This window comes from Pavona decussata, unplaced genomic scaffold (assembly GCF_977016875.1).
Source record: "Pavona decussata unplaced genomic scaffold, jaPavDecu1.1 SCAFFOLD_29, whole genome shotgun sequence".
NCBI lineage: Eukaryota > Metazoa > Cnidaria > Anthozoa > Scleractinia > Agariciidae > Pavona > Pavona decussata.
Window position 1 is genome coordinate 1,260,316 of NW_028145452.1, and position 21,053 is coordinate 1,281,368.

Below are 21,053 nucleotides of genomic sequence, written 5' to 3' on the forward strand. Positions count from 1 at the left end.
TCTTTCGTGCGTCGTATATGAACATTACAGCGGTCTAACTTGGACCCAGGTCTCTCCGAGCGTTTTCTCAGCAAAATGGCGGTTCTTCCTCAATCGTAGAGGAGTGGGCAAAGAAACGTGGATTGCTATGAAGAATTTCAACAGTTTGCTTTGACTACTTTATCAGAGAGGCAAGGATAGCAAGAAGAGCTTTCCAAATTATGGCTTTTCATTGAGATATGGCGTACTTATTTATAAGATAAGGAAAGAGTTTGGTTTGATTTCGAAAGGCCAGGGATAAATCGCTTCCGGGTTTAATGCCATCATTTGAATTGCACGAGTAACATTTCATGATGGCTGATGCAAGGAAGCGTAAATTTGATGGTTCAGCTCTTAATCAAGGAGGAGAGAAGAAAATCAAAGTTGAAAGAAGTGAGTACACTAGCTATACAGTGTCATCATGAAGCTACTTGTTAACTTGTACTTGTTAAGTAAGCTTAAGCTTAATTTTAGACAGTACAGTAACATAGTTAGAGCTTGTGGTCAACTGTTCAGTACATGTGCAGTGAAACCTCGATTTCCTTGGCTTAACTACAGAATACGTTGGAATTCCTTTTTCCTTGTACTAGGTCCTACATTATCTGAGATTGTCAAAAGATAGATACTTGTAAGTGCATCAGTCAGTTTCATTAGTGAGCACTCAATTTGACGGACTCTTGGTTTTCACCTCACAGCACAATCCCTGCCTTTCATTGAATAAAATTGTGATTAACTTCACAAAATTGAGCTGGGAACGAACAGTCATAGCCATCGAAGCAACAATCAGAGCAAAAGCTTACTTGAGACTTAGGATGCATTCCATTTGCCAGAACTGGCCACCCAGATTGGCCAGTCTGTCAATCGAATGCGTCATTTTGAAAGGATGGTGCTGGAAAATCTTGAAAAATAATCACTTCCAAAATGGTGCCACTATTTTGAAGAAATTTGAAGGACTTGGATAAAACTTACAAATTGGTACATTTCATTTATAAACTGACCTGAGTCTCAGGCCAGCCAGTAATGCCAAAAGGAAAATGCCCTTAGTTTGGCCAGAAGTAATATTTGTTAGAATGAAGGGATATCCTGGAAACAAAGATGTCATTTTTTGAACATGTACCATGGGGCATTTGAACAGCTCATTTGTCCCCACCATGGGGCAATTGCCAGTTTGTTAAATATGAAAAAAAAAAAAAAAAAAAAAAATCCAAAATATGCCCAGGTTCCAGACCAGTGGTTCTTCCAGTGCATGCACTACTAAATTGAAAGATGAAAGTAGTAACCGCTATGACCAGCTTGAAAGTGATTTTTAAACATCAGGCAGTGTACATTTTTTTAGGAATTTCTCACATAAACTATTCATCTTCCTCATGTTATGTTCCTCAGGTCTTTCAAGCAGTGATTCTGATGATGAGCTCCATTCTCCTTCATACGCTAACTTCCTTCAATATGATCACAAACCAATCTATAGCGATGTTGTCAAGAAGCAAATGGTAGGTATCATGTGTGGATCCAGCGCAGTGGTACAACAGCAACCACTTTGCTGACCACTGATAATTTGTCTGAGGTGTTTACAGAAATGTCGTATTTTTTATTCCCAGTGGCATGGGAGTAAACATGACGCAAACGAAGTATGAATCTTCTGGGGTATATACATGTGTATAAGGAGGGATGTTGCTGAGAGGCTTTCACCCCAACCCAAAACATGCCATGTACATGTACCCATCACCCATGAATCTACTATTAGATATTTACCGATACAGCTGTATGTGTCATCCCCTCTCCCCCCTCCCCCTCCCCCCTCATAAGCATGACTAGTAAATGAATGGAGCATGCAAACACAATTAACAAAAGAAATTTATGAGAAACTTTCTATTGATGTTACATCAACACTTGTTGGTAATGTTGTCATCTACATCTTCAATATCTGGTTTTTTTTTTGTCTAAATTTATGTATTAGATGTTTTTCATGTGGTAAAATAATTATGAAAAATACTAAGGAATTATCCTTTTAGAGTGCTATCCTAAGTGATTCTTGATAATTATTTAAACCCCAGTTAGAATCTGGGTTCCTGCCATTAAAAGATCTTGAACTCATACAAAATGTACATCACGGTGTAGTGTTTTAGTGTGCTAACGTGACCATCCTAAAGGGAGGTTGAAAAATTTGCATTACAGGTATAATTACTTAAAATTTACATGCCAGTATATTCAAATGTAATTTAGATATATTTGCATAAATTACACAAATGCACAAATAGTTTCAACTTTAGCTTGATTCGTTTGGCTTCGAAATGAGTTTTATTCGAATGAGTATTTTCAATTTCTTTTTATTCAGGAAAGGATGGGTTACAAGGAAGGGGAAGGTCTTGGCAAGCCTAGCCAGATTATGGAGGACAAAACACCAGGATATACCATCAAAGATGAAATGTCCAAAATTCAGAACGATGGATCTCAGCCAGAGTCAACATACAGCGACTTTGCTCAAAGACAAATGGTATTATATTATATCATTCATACATTTGTGCTACTCATAAAACTAAAGAATGTAATCCAAACAATGTGCTCTTTGATCAATGATGAAGTCAGCATTAATATCAATATTAATCAATAATTATAAAGAATATGCTATTGAGAATCAAGCATAAACTTACTGTATTTATTCAAAAACCCTTTGAATGGGTACATTTCAGAACCAATAACATTGCCTGAGACAGGGCTGTCAACTCTCCCGGATAATCTGGGAGTCTCCAGATTTTGAACTGTATCTCCCAGTCTCCAGATTGATGTCTGTAATCTCCAGATTTTGAGCCGTATCTTGTGGTCTCCAAATTTATGTCTGTAATCTCCCGGATAATTGAAAAAGTTTGCTATTTGTCGTAGACTCTACTTTCTGACAAGAAAATCTGAAATGTTTACATGTAGCGTTGTTTCTGGTACTGTGTAATGTATGTCTCCCCCCACCCCCCACTGAACCCGTGAATTTGGCCTTGATGCGATGCCTCTGTAAGGCACTTTGTTATTGCTGGCCGGGGAAGTCATTTTCTCCATATTTGAAGACGTGTGAGTTTGACAGCCCTGCTGAGAATTGCATTGGCAAACAAGGGAAAGAGTCTGAACGCTCAAAATCTTTCAGGAACTTTTCTCCATTGGTCAGGGCTCTTTTGACATGAACAAAATAATTATTAAATAATTATGGGAGATTAAAATGTGATCCTTGGCTATTAACCTTTAGGTAATAATAAGTAATTACAAATAGCCCCCTTTCAATGTCTTATCTTTTATTTAATTTTCCTCCCTTTCCCAAGGAAAGCATGGGTTTTGAGCAAGGAAGAGGCTTAGGACGGTATGGCCAGGGAAGAGCAGATATCATTGAGGCGTCTCAACAGCGTGGAAGGCGTGGTCTTGGCTTCAGGGTTGAAGGCTTTGACGATAGAGATTTCACATGGGAGGAGGAAGAAGAGGTATGTAGAGTTATGCTGTGGTTAAAAATTCTATTTTTTTTGTTTTTGTTTAAAAAATTCTACTATATTTGACAGTTTACAGTACCGCCTGGAACTATTGACCCATCGGGACTAGGGCATACCTCGTCTTTACCGCGGGTAGCAGCCGCGCGTCCACCTAGGTGAAAACACGGTCGTTCTGCGGTGAAGACGAGGTACAGTGTGCCGCGGTAAATTTGCCGCAGCGAAAAGACGAGGCGTGCCGTGGGAAAGAACAATGGGGACTGGTTGCATTTCTAAAATAAGCGTTAGCGTGAGTGAAGACATTATACTGCAAGTGTTCGAGGTGCGAAGAATCGGTGCTTAATCGAAGGAGTGATTCGAAGTCAAAATGGCGTTGGGTAGTTCGCGTAATAATTCAAATATTGAAATCCTGAATCTTTGCCTCGGCAAATGTTTGTATTCCGTCTTTTCAGAGATAATAAAAGTAACTAACAATCCAACACTTGAAAGAAGCTTGTAACGTGTATCTCCGAGGGTATGTTAAATACGCAGTGAAATACGTGTACGTTGATTTACCTGCTTTTCAAAACACTCAGTGTAAGTTTACGAAAGAGAGTTCGCTGAATTGTCATAAAAAATCCCTTTTTAAAAATTTAGTTTTCTTAATTTGTTCATTTCGATACAAGCAACGGGGCAAACATCTTGTAAATTAACCGTAATTTGCATAGGAGCAAGTTTGACGTTTGTTTTGCACTCGTGGGAACCGCTGCTTCTGATTCGTCAGCTTTTTTAGTACGTGTCCGACCAAACAGCTGCTAAAAATATCTCCTGAATTTTAGAGCAAGCTTGTGTTCTAAAAAATCGGATGTTGAGAGGGAATATTATTCTTGTTGCAGTGCCAAGTTCATTTTAAAAGAAAGAGGTTTAAAATAGACTGTAGACACAAGCGACAAAATTTGCGAAGTCGACACAAGGGTTTCAAGTTACAATAACATCGTCACGCGCGAACATATGTTTTATAATCCGTAAATTTCGTGGGTCAGTTTTTTTTCTTTTGCTTCTCTTAACCTAAAATTGAAATAACTTGGCAAAAAATACAACGTAAACAGCGGACTAACATTCTGGAACACTGCCGTGTTGCATCAAACAGCTTGTCATGTCAGGAGTCCGAGTGACAATGACCGACAATGTGTTGGAATTGCAATTATTCGGGCGCTGAGCGGCACAAAACATGCTGAAATATTATTTGTTTTCAATTTATAAATGATTTTAAAAGGCCCGGCAAACGGAACTCCACAGACTGTGTCGAAAATTCAAGTTTGTTTGTTTTTTCTTGAGCAAATCTGCACGCTTCGAAGCTTCGATAGTGAATATTGCCCATTGTCCACCAGAAGTCTTCAAATATTTTGGGTATACCGAGTTTTGAGATATTAAATCAGAATCTTCCTCAAAGGATTTTTCAAATGTGGTCGCATACTCGAAAACGGATTCTCATTTTCTTTAAAATTGGTTCAAGCCTTCAAGGGCCGAGAATCGTATGTGTATCGCAAATGATCGTCACCCCTAGTTAATGTTCTTCGGTGCGATTTTGCCATTAGAAGCTGACGAACCAAACCACAAAGCAAAGTAGACAAAAGTGTATTCAAACTCTACCACGTCTTTTCTTTACCGAGGTTTTACCTGGGTGAACTTTCCCGCGGCAACTTTGGAGCCATACCGCAACCGAACCTAGGTAAAAAAGCGTCCTACTGCGGGAATACCGAGGGAAACCCGCGAGTAGGTCCCGCGGCAACGACGCGGCAAATGGGTCTATAGTTCTAGGCGGTACTGTACATAATGTCCTATGCCTCTTTTATGTAGATTCATTACCATAATCTAGAGCAAACTTGAAGAAAAGTAAAAACTGAAAGTAATTAAGTTAAACACAGTCACTTAAAGCACAGCATTTACATGTAAATGGAAGTACATGTTATGGGTGTAGGAGCAGGGTGGCTGAGTGGTTAGGGTGCTGGACTGGAAAGATCCAGAGGTCCCGGGTTCAAGTCCCGCTCTGACCACTATCAGGAGTTGTTTCTCGGTAGCCCCAAGGTCAACTCCTCGGCCATGCAATACAAGTAAATAGCCAGCTGGTCTGCCTCCTGCCAGTTGGGATTCTTAACCATCTTATGTTCAATTTGTGTAGTTTGATGCTCAGCCTCACTAACACTTGTGCTAGAAACACTGCCAAAGGTAAATAAAGGCGGTTAATTAGATATTGAATTATTATTATTATTATTATTATTATTATTATTATTATTATCATTATTATTATTAATAATTTATTGTTATTATTATAAATGAATATAATGAAAAACAATAATTGTTTGAAATTTAATTTTATGAATTCATGTCAGGTGGTGATAGTAGAACACAAAGCTTGCATTCCATCTTGCCCCAGACTCCCTCCAACCAGAGAAGAGATGGAGGATTGGATCAAGATTGGCAAGGTAATCAGAACTCTTTATAATGGCAAACATCCATCTAGATTGTGCACAGTTTGGACTATTTATTTTTATTAATAGGCTGCGAGCAGTTGTACTTTTCCCCTAAGATCATTGCCGACTTTCATATCGTGGGGGACTGGGTATGAGTCTGTATTATGGGATATGGGACATAACACTCCCACAGCCAGAAAGAGCACATCGAGCTTTAAAAAATCCTCAAGTTTGGTGCGATTTGGGCCAATATTGAACAAGACACAGCCATTCAAAAACTTTAAAAAATTTACTAAGAAATGTATGGATAGCCGGACGTGACGGACAATTTGTCCAGCGTCCGCATGTATTTCATAGTAAAAATTGCAGTTTTTGAATGGCTGTATCTCGTCTAATATTGGCTTGATTAACACCAAACTTGAGGATGTTGTAAAGTTCAGTGTGCTCTTTCTGGCTATGTGGGTGTTGTGTCCCATATCCCATAATACACAGACTCATATTCAGTCCCCTGCGATATGAAAGTCGGCAATGCTCGCAAACTGGTGGTAAAATTATGCAAATAAGAAAAGTGAATGTGGAGGGATTGGGGCTTTGCCACTTGTTTGATCCATCACGTGCTACAGTCCTTAAGAGTCCTGAGAAAGTGACTGCTCTACTCTACTCTAGTCTAGCTATTAAATTAATAACAAATTGCGAAATTGTCCTTAATTTACAGCCTTTTTGTTGCATAATTTTTTCCTTGACTGTTAATGTGAACTAAGATTGAATTGTTGCATTCAGAGTTCATATTTTTTAAAAACAGGGTAAACATATGATATTAATTTTTTTACTTTTTTTTTCAGAAAAAATTAACAATCGACGATGAAACACAGTTTTGTAGTGAAGAAGTTTTAACAGAGGTTCTTAAGAGCAAGGTTTGGTTAATATTATTTATACCTAAAGAGAAATAATGATATATTTACTAACAGTAATTGTTAGTAGCACTTTAAGGAATGGAATTCAAAGGAATTTCCACGCAAGTAGTACTGGTACTTCAGGGCCAAGTTGCTCGAAGCATGGTTAGCGCTAACCCGGGTTAAATACCATGACAACCTATAGGTTTTAATACCTCTTAACCAATGGTTAGCGCTTATTATTTAACCATGATTCCAGCAACTCAGCCCAGGAGTAGTAGTAGAAATGTTCCCAGTCACATTATTCTAGGTATCCTGTGATGGATTAGCATCCCATGTGGGGAATGCTACTCCCAGTTCTTCATGGTTACAGAAACTGATTTAATCACCAGTCTTGTGGGTCAACTGGGCTTGTCAGGGATGGGTGCTTCTTTGCCTTACCTTACGGTTACCTCCAATGGCTGTTGTCTTTTGATCATTGTCAATCATTTACTTGTCATCGATCCTCGCCACAGTTACTGTACATGTACATGTAATGTGACATAAAGAAGTGTAAGTAACACCTGGTACGGTGTTATGCTAAGATAATAAGACCAATAAAGTTTTTCTTTGTTTTTTAACAAAACATTTTGAAAATCTTGTTAAATGTATTTACATTATGTTGTCAACAGAGTGTTTTTGATGCCCTTTCTGGTGATGAGTTCCTTAAGGCAAGAACAAGAGCAAATCCTTATGAGTTAATAAGAGGAGCTATCTTTCAAAACAGGTGAATGCAGATTTACTCACCATGATAATATATAATTATTTATTATTATGGAATCAGGTTTTTAGAGAAAATGCATGCTGTGAATAGTTGTTCCAGGCACTCATCAACATTTGAAATGTGTCTGAACTTAAAAAATTTCCCCCTGCAGGCCTGATTCTTTCTGGTAAAAAGTTGGCTGTGAAGAGGGCATTAGGAGGCATAAAAGTACTGTAGGCTGCCTCTTCCATAGATCTACTACTGACCTCTACTGATATTGCAGATAACTCCTTTATATATGGACATCTACTTTTATTCTAGTTGGAGCAATACCAAAACTAGTTTAACCTCTACCTTCATGTAAACCTGTAATACAGACACTTTCTTAAATTGACACTGAGCAGTGTTGATGCCTGTGTTAGGTCCAACTTTATTGCATTAAAATTAACGCACCACTTGATTTCACATGATACTGAAAAGCACCAACAACAGGTTATCAAACAGGAAACTCTTTCAGATATACCATGCATTGACATTCAAATTGTAACGGTATGAAGGATGTTTGTCACATGAACCTGGTTTAATGGCCTTAGCTCATCCAAACTACATGTAGCAATTGGAAGGAAGGTCACAGGTTTGACTCCTGTCGTGAGAACTCGGATTTTCTTTTTTCTGAGTACATGTTTGCCTGTCTCACTGACTGAAAAATGTTAATAAATTAACATCTGTCAAGAATTTATATATTTTGTTGCTATTGAACCAACAGAGCAGCCATGAAAATGGCTAATATGGATGCTGCTTTTGACTTCATGTTTACCAACCCCAAAGATGATGGAGGAGTAAGTATTATAATACACTGATGAACGTTTGACATGCACCTACAGTAATTCCTTGATCCAGTTAAATAAGTTACCTCTACATCTGCATCTACATTTAATAAAGTCGGTAAAGTGGTGAGACTTCACACCAACTTTTCTTAAAAATAGGTTACATAATAAATAACTCGAAATAATAAATAACTTCTTACAGTTTAAACACCAACATTAAGTTTGCAAAGTTTTGTTCTGCAATCATTTTCATTTTGAATTCTGCAGCAGATTGATTGGAGGGGCCCAGCTAACTCTAACCTACGTGTAGTCGTACCCACCCCCCAAAGAAAAACGGGAGGAGTTCCCTCCTTCTGTTTTTCTTCGGGGGTCAGGGTACAGCTACACGTCGGCAGTGGTCACTCAGATGCTCAGATGGTGGAACATCATCCAAATGCATTACACAGGAAACCCCAATTACTCCAAGCCTGCTTCATGAACTGTATATTTTACACAATTATTTGTAGAGAGATGTGGTTGGGCCAAATGAACTGTTGTACTTTGCTGATCTGTGTGCTGGCCCTGGAGGATTCTCAGAATATGTGTTGTGGCGTAAGGGTTGGCAAGCGAAAGGATTTGGATTCACTTTAAGAGGTAATAGCAATATGAGCAATGCATTAGTACAGGGTGTACTGCAGCCTTCCACAAGTCTTTCCAAGCTTAAGTGGTCACATCTAATGCTTAGTGTAAACTGAATATGTTCTATGGTAACCAGACTGACTGTAATGTGCAATTTAGCCAATGATCTGTCCACAACTTCAGAACTTTCAAAAATTATCCAAGCCTGTCCAATTCATTTCTGTATCTCCTTTAAATAAGCACCATTCCATTGAATAATTAATGAACATCTTATTTGTACATTTTTGCTCCTATTTTTGCTTTAAAATATAGGCTGGGGAAGGAACCAGCAATTATGTAGCTATTAATAATAAGAATTATATAATCCAATAAAGCTGCTTAATTAAATAATTATGAGATGTATAACAGTGTTATACTTGTCTCTCAAGGTGACAATGATTTTAAGCTTGAGGAGTTTTTAGCAGGAACACCAGAAACATTTGAGCCACACTATGGTAAGGACAGAACGTTTTGGAAATGACACTCATTATAATGTGCTGTGCAAAGACATCAGATTCAACATTGCAACTTTTTTGTGGCATGGACAAAATCACTCAATGTATTTTACTAATTAAAAATGAATGTGACTGTCAAAAGTATATGCTAAAGATTGTGGTGTTAGGCTTCAAGCAGGCCCCCCTGTTTTCATTTCATGAGAATGTTTCATACAAGTAGCAAAGTGTGAGTTAAAAGTTAGTAAATGGAGGTCTGAAGCTGGTGAACATTTGCTTACTCACTGTTGTGAAGTTGCTTTGCTCATGAAACACTCATGACAGCTCCAACAGGAGGGCCTGTGTCTATGAGACAGTTAACTGCAGGACGGTGTATTTTGTACAAAGTAGTTTTGTGTCCAGACTGTGGACGAAAACATTATGACAGCAATTGTGTGATGACCATGCAAGTGAAAGCTGTTGATGATTGTTTTCTTGTGGTGTTGATTTTTCTAACTTTTGAGTCTCTTCACATAGAATGAATGTGTTGATGCTGCAAGTATTTTCCAGCTTCATTAGTAAAAATTTTGGGAGTTGAAAGGCTTATGTTTTTTCTACAGGTGTGAATGATGATGGAGATATTTTCAATGCGGATAATCTGGAGGTGTTTAGAAAATTTGTGATGGAGTCGACTGATGGCAAGGGAGTCCATTTTGTGATGGCTGATGGGGTAGGATAATGTTTGCGAGAGAGTCTCCTAATAATAATAATAATAATAATGATAATAATAATTATAAGTTTTTCTTAAAAGAGTAGTAAAATTAAGAGAAATAAGAAATATTGAAGATTTAGTGAAGTTTTAAAATTAGAATTTGTAGTTAATAATTAATAGACGGATACCAAGTTAGTCCACTAGCAACCTGGGGTGCTCTTGCGTGGGTATCAACTGTCTGTTAGTGTTCCAAAAATCATTTTCTTTCTTCTATCCCTTCCTTAAACCTCTGAAAATTCCATCCAAATTTAGGTGTACCCCCACCTTAAGGCATTGGAGGAGAGGCTGGGTGGGTGTGAGCATTTGATTTTGTGAAGGATCATTGTTCTTATAATGCCCCACCCTGGCCCCAGCATAAATAATATAGAAACATAGAAACCATGGTAAATCTTCACTTTCTGTGTGTTTCATTTCTCTTTTAAATCCACAAGGATTGTAAATTTGACCTTCAAATGCTCAACAGCAGGAGTGAAAAAATATGTCAAATGCCCCATGTCTATACACCTTTACTCCCCTCTAGCTTAACTCTTTAACCCCAATTATCAAAGGGCAAATTCTCTTATCTTGTCCCCATAGTTTTCTCGTAAAAGTACTCGGGAGAAGTTATTAAAATGAACGAAAATTCACCTTGGCTGATGATATCCTTAATTCTCGAAATTCACCTTGGCTGATGATATCCTTAATTCTCGAGACCTCAGGGGACGAATAAGCATTGACATTTCAAGGAGAAATTTGATGCTGATCACTGTTAGGGCTTAAATCGATAATTTACACTGATAGGTTCATTATACATTCAAGCTTGTGTTATGCCGGCCTTCGTTGTGATGATGTGTACTTTTTTCTCAGGGATTTTCAGTGGAAGGACAGGAGAATATCCAGGAAATCCTGAGTAAACAGTTGTATCTGTGTCAGTTCCTTTGTGCACTGTCCATCCTGAGATCAGGTGAGTTGCAGGTTTAGCTTTCAAAACTATGGCTTAAGGTAGTACTTAGTTGTCATCGATCATTATTAAGCTTTAGCAACGACGACGGCAACGGCAACGAGAACGTCAAGAAAGCAACAGGCTTAATACCAAACAAAAACTCTTCATGTGCATTACACTTCTTTGCCGTCACTGCACGACTAGGACGTGAAATTTCCTGATGGGACGTTTTATGGGGGACGTAAACACACGACAACGAATATTTCTTTCTCTTTCTAAACTTAGGTGCGGTCTCGAAGAATTCAACTCCAGGAAATTTCACTCACATTTGACACGTAAGACGAGTTGAAATAATCGCGACGACGTTTGAAAAAACGCGAATTCGTTTTAACAGTGACGTTTTCGCTACCTCGCCATCATCATTTGTTAAAGCTCCCTATTTTTGTGCATGACCACACATCACCTTAGAAGCATGTCACTGGTGCCAGTTCTGGCCGTCTTGACGATGTGTCTCCAGTTCCGAGTGTCGCGTCAGCTCCAACTCTTTTCTTTCACCTTCTTCTCCAACCCTCTTCTTCATGTCTTCCTTGGTTTGCCTCTCAACTTTTCCCCACTGCAGCCCATCACAAAAACATAAATCTGATCCCCTGTTTGGGAGGGTTGGATGATTCTTTACCCCATTAATTTCCCTTAGAGTGGATTTCAATTGAGTGCAGCTACGGAGACAATTCTCCCTTGCTGTGCTGGAAGCCAATACCAAAGTAATGTTACTCTGACCAATCATAACAGACGTAAATTGTAGAACAAACCAACCAGAATTGTAGACACGTACATGTAACCGGCGCCAAGCGCGGGAAAACGCGTGCGAGCGAGGCACGATTGGTTTTACTGTTGCTTCTCATTGGTTGACAAAGTGCCACAAGTTTTGCTACCCAGTTACAGAGCATGGTAAAGCAAACCTAAAGCAAATGCTGAATACTTATGGCACAGTGAAAAACCGCTCCTTCCCTGCAATTTCACTACACTTTCACAAACTACGAGTGTGAAAAATACCCGTTTTCAGTCAGGGTCTCTCTGTGTTGCCCACTAGATGAAGGGGGCTCTGTTTCGTGGTTCGTTCTGTACATGTAAGCGATGGAATAAACACACAGAAATGCAAATACCTTTGTTACAGAGTTACTGCTTTTGGCACCTGTCGCAAGCTCTTGTCTAGAGCTACTTGTTTGAAGTTAGTTCCACGTGACATATGCTAACTGGTTTGATTTCATTACCATTTAATTTAACTTTAGGTGGCCATTTTGTGTGCAAGGTGTTTGATCTATTCACTCCATTCAGTATTGGCCTGGTGTACCTAATGTACCGAGTCTTTGATGAACTGTACATCTTTAAACCCGTCACTAGCAGACCAGCTAATTCAGAGAGGTATAAGCTGTCTTGTAAAACTTTTCTGAATATCGTTGCAACTGCTACATAATTAGTACCCCTCCCCTCATTCATTTTGGTTTATCATCCCAGTTCTGGTTTAATAGTTGTCTTGTGGATGTGATCAATATCCTATTTCTCCCTACAGTTTGAATACCATTAAACCCCACCTTCTGATCCTCCTCCCCATCCCATGTTAATACAACCGATCATTTCCATTTTGTTTTGTTAAAAAAACTCCATTAATCTGACCACTTTATTACATTACTCACAAAAAAGGTGTCGGACGGAAAAAATGTCCGAAACATTTTCCGTCCGATCAAAAGCATAGTCCAAACATTTAACCCTGCAAACATTTTTGATTGTGCAGTTAACGGCAACTTATTTTATAAATTTTACAACAAGCAAGGCTTACATAAATGCTCAACAGTGTGAGTCAATTCGCTAAGATAACAATTTTAACACATTGAAATGATTGACGTCTTCAAACTACCAATTTTGAAATTTGTTTGCATTGAAATTGGATAAAGGATAAAGAAAGTCATCAAGTCAAGAGACAGTACAAATTAATTGTTGTTGCTAATAACTGGGGAACTTGTTTCTTGTCGATCTGTTGTCAGAGATTTAAATTCACCAAACCTGTTTCGTGTTCCTTTAGGTACGTAGTCTGCAAAGGTCTGCGGGAGAACAGTCAGGACGTGCGTGATTACATGTTCAACGTGAACGTAAGAATCAACAGGCTAAAGGGCGAAGGTACAGAGGATGTCAATGAGGTTGGTAAAATAATCAAAATGAACAAACAAAAAATGGGAAATGGCAGTGGGGAACCACAAAGTGGAACTTCTGTCCATTGTTTCCCAAAATGCTGGTTTGTGTAAAGAGAGGAAACCAGGGGTGCTTACCATTTACGCAAACCACCCGGATGGAAATTTTCGGGATAAATAAAAAATAATTTAGCTTGTCTTAACAGAAGATGGATAACATGCAAAATGTATGAGCATCAGCTGTAAATCCCAAAAGGAGTAATAAAAATGTATCACTTTAACCAGAAGCCCATAATTTCAGAAGTACTCCAAATGGAATGATGCGTACCATTTGATTTTTCAACTGGAATTATTCCTGGTTTTCCATGTAAATGATAAGCACCCCTGATTACCATGATTACATATATGTTCCTGGCGACCTGCACCGTTTGCAACGTCTCGCGTTATTGGTCGAGAGGGGAAAAGAATGGGCCCAGACACAAAAAACAATGGAGCTGCAGGTTATCAGGGTCCCGTTAAAACAGAGCTTAGAAACGGTGCAGCTAGGCCTACTAATATGTTCATAATGGGAAATACAGGATTAGAATAACAAATATGTGCACTGTGTTTTAATGTTTTTTTTTTTTTACGTGTGAAGATGACAAAGATGATATGGACAAATTGTTTTTTTGGGTCTTCAGAAAATTTACGGTTAGGTAATTCTTTTTAATTAAAAAATCACACCTTTGCTGATGGTTTATAGAGTGTTTTCACATGACGTCACGGCGGCCATTTTGGTGTCCCAAAACGAAGAAATGGCGGCCATGTTGGTGTCCCAAACTAAACCTCTGGGAATTGAACTCTATTGTTGTGCAAATACTTTCTTTTGTTTCAGTAAACCAATATGGCCGGTAGTCACGTGAATGAAAACACTGTATTGCACATTTTTGTTTGTTTCTAGATTGTTCCTTTGCACCTTCTGTTGGAAGATGAAGAATTTTCAATGTACATGGCCGAGTCAAATCACAGGTAGTGTACTTAATCCGCAATTTTACTCAGCTGTATTCAACGGTTACCTTCCAGAATCTGAAAGGCTAACTTACTGCTTAATACAGACCTTAATACTTTTACACCTGTAGCTAACAAACTGTGCCCTTGTAATTTTTACACACGCATACAGAAAATGATCTCAAAGACTTCCTACAGTGTTTGTTGGACGCATGCGCGTATAATAACAAGGGCTGAGATTAGCTACAAGTGTGAACCTTTTATTAATTTGGCCCCAGGTTGTCGGTTTTAAGTGTAAACACTTGGCCCCAGTTTGGCTTGTTGCTTAAGTGGTTTAAACAGCCACAGATGAAATGATAATTTAAAGTGCAGGAAGGCCCAAATACCGTTTATAGCAAACAAGACTTAGACAACTGTCCGCTTGTTAAAGTATGGCTTCATAAAACAGTTCAGTTGCATAGACGGAGAAGCGTTTGCAGTGAAAATCTTCTGCACAACATGTGACAAATATTGATTTTGTAAGTGGAATATATGAAATGCATATATTTGAACTGCGCATGAAAGATTGAATAAGTGTATGACCCTCGCAGTTATTTACGGAACTTAAGTAGATGCGAATATTCAGGCTTGAACGGGATTCGAACCCATAACCTCTGTGATGCCGGTGCAGTGCTCTACCAATTGAATTACTAAGCCAACTGGGAGCTGGTCATTTTGTGAATTCAGGCTTTCTTTTCCCATCTACTTACGTTGTGTAAAGAACTGCGATAGTCATTCACTTCTTCAAATATTGATTTTGTTTTAATCACACATTTATTGAAATGTTAGCAATCTCTTCGTTTCAGGATAGGAAAGATTCAAGCAAACTCACTGAAGAAGCTAAGAGCATATGTCCAAGACACGTAAGTTGAAATGTTACGTGGCGTCTTTTGATTGGCTGTTGAACAGAACAACCTTGTCCCCAGGGGCCTCGCGAAATTCAAAATGGCGTTTTGTTTATCATCTTTGGTCCCGAAAAACGTGCAGCGAAGAAGAATATCAAGTGCTGCACGTGACAAAATACTCCACGATTCGTGTACCAGGTTCTTCGCCGCCCACGATTTTGGATTTTGCAAGGGCCTTGGAAAAAAAGTTGCGACCCGAAGTAATTTGCTGTTGGTTTGCATTTACTGTAGACCATCTGCGTTATGTCATGTGTGAAGACGATTCCTTTATTACTTTTCAGGACACTGTTTGGACACTATGACCAAGGAGAAGTCAAGAAACAGTGTTTAGAAAGGTGGAAGGTAAAGTTAGTTCCAAAAGTTATTCAATTCAAGTGTATTTTACGGGCGGATCGCCCTGTTCATATGACCAGATCGTTATCGTTTTTTACGGCTGCTCAATTTATCTCCGTGCTTGCCCCAACTCAGAATGACCGCAGTTTGCTTGAAGGGGCAAAGATCGAAAAAAATTAATTAGTAGCTGATAAAAGCAAGTTAAAGCATAATTGATTGGTTAGCAGCAGAGGACCGTGCCTCTGCATTTTACAGTGGGCAGAAAAGCTATCGACGTTCATCGCAGGTCCTGAATGATATTATAGCCAGAACTATTGAATACAAATTTGGAAATCTTGGTTAATGGAGAGAAAAACCGATGGCCTGGAGAAAAACCCTCTGAGCTGGAAAAAACCAGCTACAAATTCAATCTGCATGTGACGCCGAGCTGGAGAACCGAATCCGGGTCATGTTGATGAGAGGCAAGTGCTCTCACCACTCTTTCATCTTCATATAAACACACTTGATTCTTCCTTCAGATTCCAGAGCAGGCTCGTGCAGCTACGAGAGCCCCAGATACCGACGTTAAGTTTGATGAACTTTGGAAAGTAAGTCTCTATTTATCATTTCCTGCCGTTTCTGCATCTTCGTTTTTTGTTTTTGTTTTTCTCTTAATTCTAATAAGATTAAATTTAGAAATACAATTGACTAAAAAATAAGCGAAAAAACGGAACGACAAGATGACACCGAAACGTTGTTCCGATTTTTCGCTTATTTTTTAGTAAACTGTTTGTCTCTTATTAGAGAAAAGGGACAATGTCACCTATTTTTGGCACGTCACTTTGAACAGCCAATAATAATAATAATAATAATAATAATAATAATAATAATAATAATAATAATAATAATAATAATAATAATAATGCAGGTGTGGATGTAAACGTCAAAATAATGGTTCAGTTTTGTTAAAAACAACCCTACAAGTTCGCGGAAACTGGTTTCATTCACCTTTGGCTGCGGATTGCTAGGATGGAAATGGATTGCAACTTTAAAAAAATTGGCCAATTTTGTCAAGTTCCTGCTGTGTATCTTGGAAAAATGGCTAAAAGCTGATTCTAGTTTATTCTTTCTCGGAGAAATCATTTCATATTTTCCTCCCGGTGCTCTAAGAGCAATATCATGTTAAAATTAGGTTCCTACTAGTCAATTATTTGTGCAGTCTTGATCAACACTGTTACGGCAAAATCACCGTGACAATGTCCCTTTAAGTAGGGAACGACGACGGCAACGGCAACGACAACGCCGCAAAACAATATGTTTAATGAGCAAAAACAATCGCTCCGCATGTGCGTTTTACATTTTGGTACATTTCTTTTCCGTCCTCTTCAAAACAACAACGTGAAATGACCACATTTAAGGTTTTGTGGAGAACGTGAACACACGACGGTGAATTTTTCATTTCCTTTAGACTTAACTTGTAGGCCACTCCTACCAATTTGGTTCCTGGATAGTTCGCCATTTTTGTAGAAGTTGAGCGAGTTGAAATAATCGCGAAGTAGCACAAATGAAATAAAGATATATTTTCAGGTGACGTTTTCGTTGCCGTTGCCGTCGTCGTTGCTTAAGCTCCCCAGTGACTCAAGTTCTTTTTATTAGTGCATTTTGCTCCTCACGTGACCATATGACGTCAAACCACACCAAAAGAACTGCAAACATGATTTCTAGGCGCTGTTCGTGATGTCAAAGTCCTCGCTTCTCTCAGTGCCATTATTGACAAAGTACACGATTGTGTTTTTCTCCTTGCTGTCTTGTCGTTGTCGTTTTTGAGCCTATGGCTTTTCATTTTTTCTTTCAAGGGTGTCGATGATGATCACTGTTTTGATGCCGAAGCTACTATGCTGACATCCAAGAACATTCAGAACCTTAAATGCCTGTATAATTACAAGTGTTTTGTGTCTGGAGGAGAAAGATGGTTTTTCATGGGGCTTGGGGTAAGCATCTCACTAAATCTGCAAGCATATTACTGACGCGTAATTTCAATTCGCCGCCACAATTCTCCAAAAGTGATGACTTTCTAAGATTAAGGATTCCTAAAGGGTACGATAAAGTTTTCTGCTCCCCTCACCGCCTCCCCCCCCCCCCCCCGTAAAAAAAAAACAACAACAAAACTAACTTCTCCGTCAGTTCTAGCCCCCACCGCCTCCTCCCTCTTACAACGAAGGGCGGGAAGACGAGACACCCTGGCAACGAGCTTGAGTAATTTCCTCGATCAAACGATCGGAAAAACAGATATGTTGGGATTATTCGGAAAACTCCTTTTGTAAATTAACTTTCTTAGTAAAAGCAAAGTGTACGTGTTTTCACACTATTTATGAATTATTTTTTGATCAATCGATCTACAAATGATTCACGTTTTTCGATGTTACCCATGGGTTATAACCCTGCAAAATAAACTGTAGTAATAGGCGGCTTAAATCGAAAGTAACAATTGTGCTGCTTAGTTTCGCACTAAGAGACATTTTTAGTTCTTATAAAATACTTTTTTTCAGTGTCGTTTAACCCTTAAACAGTTAAAAAGACTGGCAGTAGCATTGCCCTCATTTTAATCCACCCAAGGGTACCGGATTGTTTAGTCAACTACAAGTGCATCATCCGGCTAGACTGCGAACAGTCTCTTTTGCTCGAAAATCCGCGAGGAAAGAACGCAAAAAACTGAGCGAGCACGATATTCGAGACGCGCACGCGAGCGGTGAAGCCGCGAGTACCAAAAGTCCCGGGAAGGAGCTATTCGCGGCTCTCCCGCGCGCGACTCGAGTATCGTGCTCGCTCTGAGTTTTTTTTTTTTTTTCTTCTTTTGCGTTCTTCCCCGCTCATTTTCGAGCAAGAGAGAGACCGACCGCTCGCTGTCTATCATCCGTTTGATGCATCTTATCGTGATCATAATTGTTTTAGCGCACTAACATCTACAAATGGGATGGCAAACCAAACGTTCGCAGTGCAACAAGATGGCATAAACTGGAGAATTTTAACCTGGAACTTCCTCGTGACACATTGATTGAAGTGGAAATCGTGCAGGAGCTGCGAGGCGAAGTATGTAAAAATAAAATAAATCAATAATTCCCTCGATTCCATCTCTTTCGACACCAAGGTGGTAAAAACCGTGATATTACCGAAACGGCTTGTGGCTTCTAAATTAGTCAAGCATGCCTCCCTTGAGCAACGAGGACTCATTCTTATTTTCTAAATTTCACGATTTCAACAATGCTTGAAAAGTGAACCTCGATCCAAAACTGGCGATGTTATTCTGCATAATACATGGCTTAACACGCTTGAGCCATGAGAGAATTTGACGGCTGTCTCGATATTTGCACGCAACGGTTACCATTTTTTTCTTTTCTCTTCTCCCAACGCTGTTTAATAATTTTGAACCTCCTCAGAAAACCTGTACGTGAGTCATTTTGAATATCATTTTAGGGAATTGACATTGGCTAAGAACCAAATTTTTCCTAAAGAGAAACAAGAATTAGGGAGAATATCTATGCTGACTATTTGCTTTCATTGTGTCAGGGAAAAGGGCAGAGAAGAGCTACTGCTGTTCATATTGTTGATGCTGTGATTCTTGGAGGCAAAGATGTGCGCAATATGCACTATCATGAAAGGTACTGTGATAACTCATACATCAACTGCAGGAGAGAAAGGGACCGTCACAATATATAGATGAAATTCATATATTTAAACTGCGGATAAAAGAATTAATAAATTAGAGACCCTCGCACTTACAGACCCAGCTTAAACAGCTGGAAAAAAAAGCTGTAAAAAATTCAGGAGAAACGGGATTCGAACCCATGACCTCAGAAATATTCCAACTAAGGTATCAAGCCAATTAACTGGGAGATGGTAATTTTTTTGTCACTTTGTGAATTCTCACTACACCAGTATCGTAGTGGTCATGGGTTTGCAGCTCGAATTTTTTTTGAGGCTTTTTTGTCGCAGGTAACGTGTAAAGACAAGATGTAACGTGCTAAGTGAACATGTGGTTCACTGCCGGGGACTTGAAGTACGGACTCCTGCATTCAAGGCAGACGTGATAACCACTACACTACAGGCGAACCTACAGTAGAAGCGGGCAAATCTTTTTACATCACTAAGATCACGGGGTCACTCCCTCAACACGGAGAGTCTGATTTCACTTAAGATCGACTTTCAGCGACCTGAATATTCTAATTGAGTAAATGATTCATTAAAGTGATCCTATGTGAAAATCATGGCTGTTTCTTTTCGCAGCTGCTACAACTTGCGCACATCACTGTCGTTAATTGCAATTGGTTAAGCCCTAAAAAATGAACCAAAAGCTACCAACAAATGGCCACCCTTCAGGGCCACGACCGGGTGTCCACCTGTGGGGAGTTCATAACGTAGTGCTTGTGTGTAGCAAAGACGAGCTGAGTAAAAAGAAGATGTCTGTTGCCGGCTGGTTAGATTGTGAAGACGGTCCTTATATTAGCACAAATGTGGCGACCAAAAAGGAGTAGTACTGAGTGTGAAAGCGAGTGGGGATTGGGGAGACCTAGCGATAACTCGCGCGCTTTATAGCGCGCAAGTTATTGGCGCCTCGCGCCTTCCTTTGCGTGTCACATTTAGATATCTCGAGAAAAAGATGTGACAGAGACGGTCTTGCGGTCCAACAGGAGATATAAATTACCAAAGGTGGTCTGCTTTGTTATGTTTTAGGGTTCGTGCTTATTATATTTTTCTTCTTTTTCTGTTTGTTTGGACGCGTTGCAGAATGGCAATGGCTGGATTACTTGTTAAGGCTGTCAATAAACCAACACGACCAGCAATGGTTCCTCTTAGGTAAGCACCTGTCGCCAGTCAGTTCGCCCACAAGAAAACTACTCGCCCACAGTGAAGTTACTGACTCATTTTGTCCAGATAGAGAAATGGAAGAAATGTCGCTTAATGTTCGGCTGCAGCAACAATGAAACGTTTGCAAATGCAAGGTTTTGTACGACATAGATAGTCAACCCTCGCCTTGCGGACACGTCGCTATTACGGAAAACCTCAGGAAATGACACGTTTGACTGAAATAAAGTCCCGCTATTACGGACTCTCGTTATTAAGGACACTAACTCGCGGTCCCGAGGGTGTACGCAATAAAGGAAGTTGACTGTATCTCACGTTGACTCTTACGTTTAGGCGAGTGTTTGTGGGCGAACGTGTTGTAGGTGAGTGGGTTGTGGGCGAGGATGAATTGGGGCGAATTGATCGGTTAGAGAATGTGTTACACTCTTGGATTGGATAAGTTTTGTTTTGCCAATCCTTGTTTCTTGTAAGCATTTCTTTGATTCTTACCTGTGACAAAACATTACCTTTCAGACTCAAACAAGTTTTCCGTGTCGACAGTAATTCGCTGAAAGAAATTTTTACCAAGTAAGTTGTTATTTT

The 21,053-nt window shown here is 39.3% G+C and overlaps 1 protein-coding gene across 1 annotated transcript in view; it reads left to right on the forward strand.

Annotated features, from left to right (window-relative positions):
• Nucleotides 1–94: 94 nt before the first annotated feature.
• LOC146484850 (cap-specific mRNA (nucleoside-2'-O-)-methyltransferase 1-like) overlaps nucleotides 95–21,053 on the forward strand; it is a 23,212-nt gene continuing 2,253 nt past the window's right edge. The window contains exons 1-23 of the mRNA XM_085104319.1: nucleotides 95–411; nucleotides 1,402–1,508; nucleotides 2,354–2,512; nucleotides 3,324–3,479; nucleotides 5,855–5,947; nucleotides 6,778–6,849; nucleotides 7,500–7,594; nucleotides 8,337–8,409; nucleotides 8,904–9,030; nucleotides 9,444–9,509; nucleotides 10,106–10,215; nucleotides 11,104–11,200; nucleotides 12,469–12,601; nucleotides 13,260–13,374; nucleotides 14,306–14,373; nucleotides 15,198–15,254; nucleotides 15,578–15,638; nucleotides 16,148–16,216; nucleotides 17,465–17,599; nucleotides 18,561–18,698; nucleotides 19,176–19,267; nucleotides 20,394–20,462; nucleotides 20,985–21,038. Coding sequence (XP_084960445.1) covers nucleotides 330–411; nucleotides 1,402–1,508; nucleotides 2,354–2,512; nucleotides 3,324–3,479; nucleotides 5,855–5,947; nucleotides 6,778–6,849; nucleotides 7,500–7,594; nucleotides 8,337–8,409; nucleotides 8,904–9,030; nucleotides 9,444–9,509; nucleotides 10,106–10,215; nucleotides 11,104–11,200; nucleotides 12,469–12,601; nucleotides 13,260–13,374; nucleotides 14,306–14,373; nucleotides 15,198–15,254; nucleotides 15,578–15,638; nucleotides 16,148–16,216; nucleotides 17,465–17,599; nucleotides 18,561–18,698; nucleotides 19,176–19,267; nucleotides 20,394–20,462; nucleotides 20,985–21,038 — 2,228 coding nt within the window. The 5' untranslated portion in view covers nucleotides 95–329. The remainder of the gene's footprint in view (nucleotides 412–1,401; nucleotides 1,509–2,353; nucleotides 2,513–3,323; nucleotides 3,480–5,854; nucleotides 5,948–6,777; nucleotides 6,850–7,499; nucleotides 7,595–8,336; nucleotides 8,410–8,903; nucleotides 9,031–9,443; nucleotides 9,510–10,105; nucleotides 10,216–11,103; nucleotides 11,201–12,468; nucleotides 12,602–13,259; nucleotides 13,375–14,305; nucleotides 14,374–15,197; nucleotides 15,255–15,577; nucleotides 15,639–16,147; nucleotides 16,217–17,464; nucleotides 17,600–18,560; nucleotides 18,699–19,175; nucleotides 19,268–20,393; nucleotides 20,463–20,984; nucleotides 21,039–21,053) is intronic.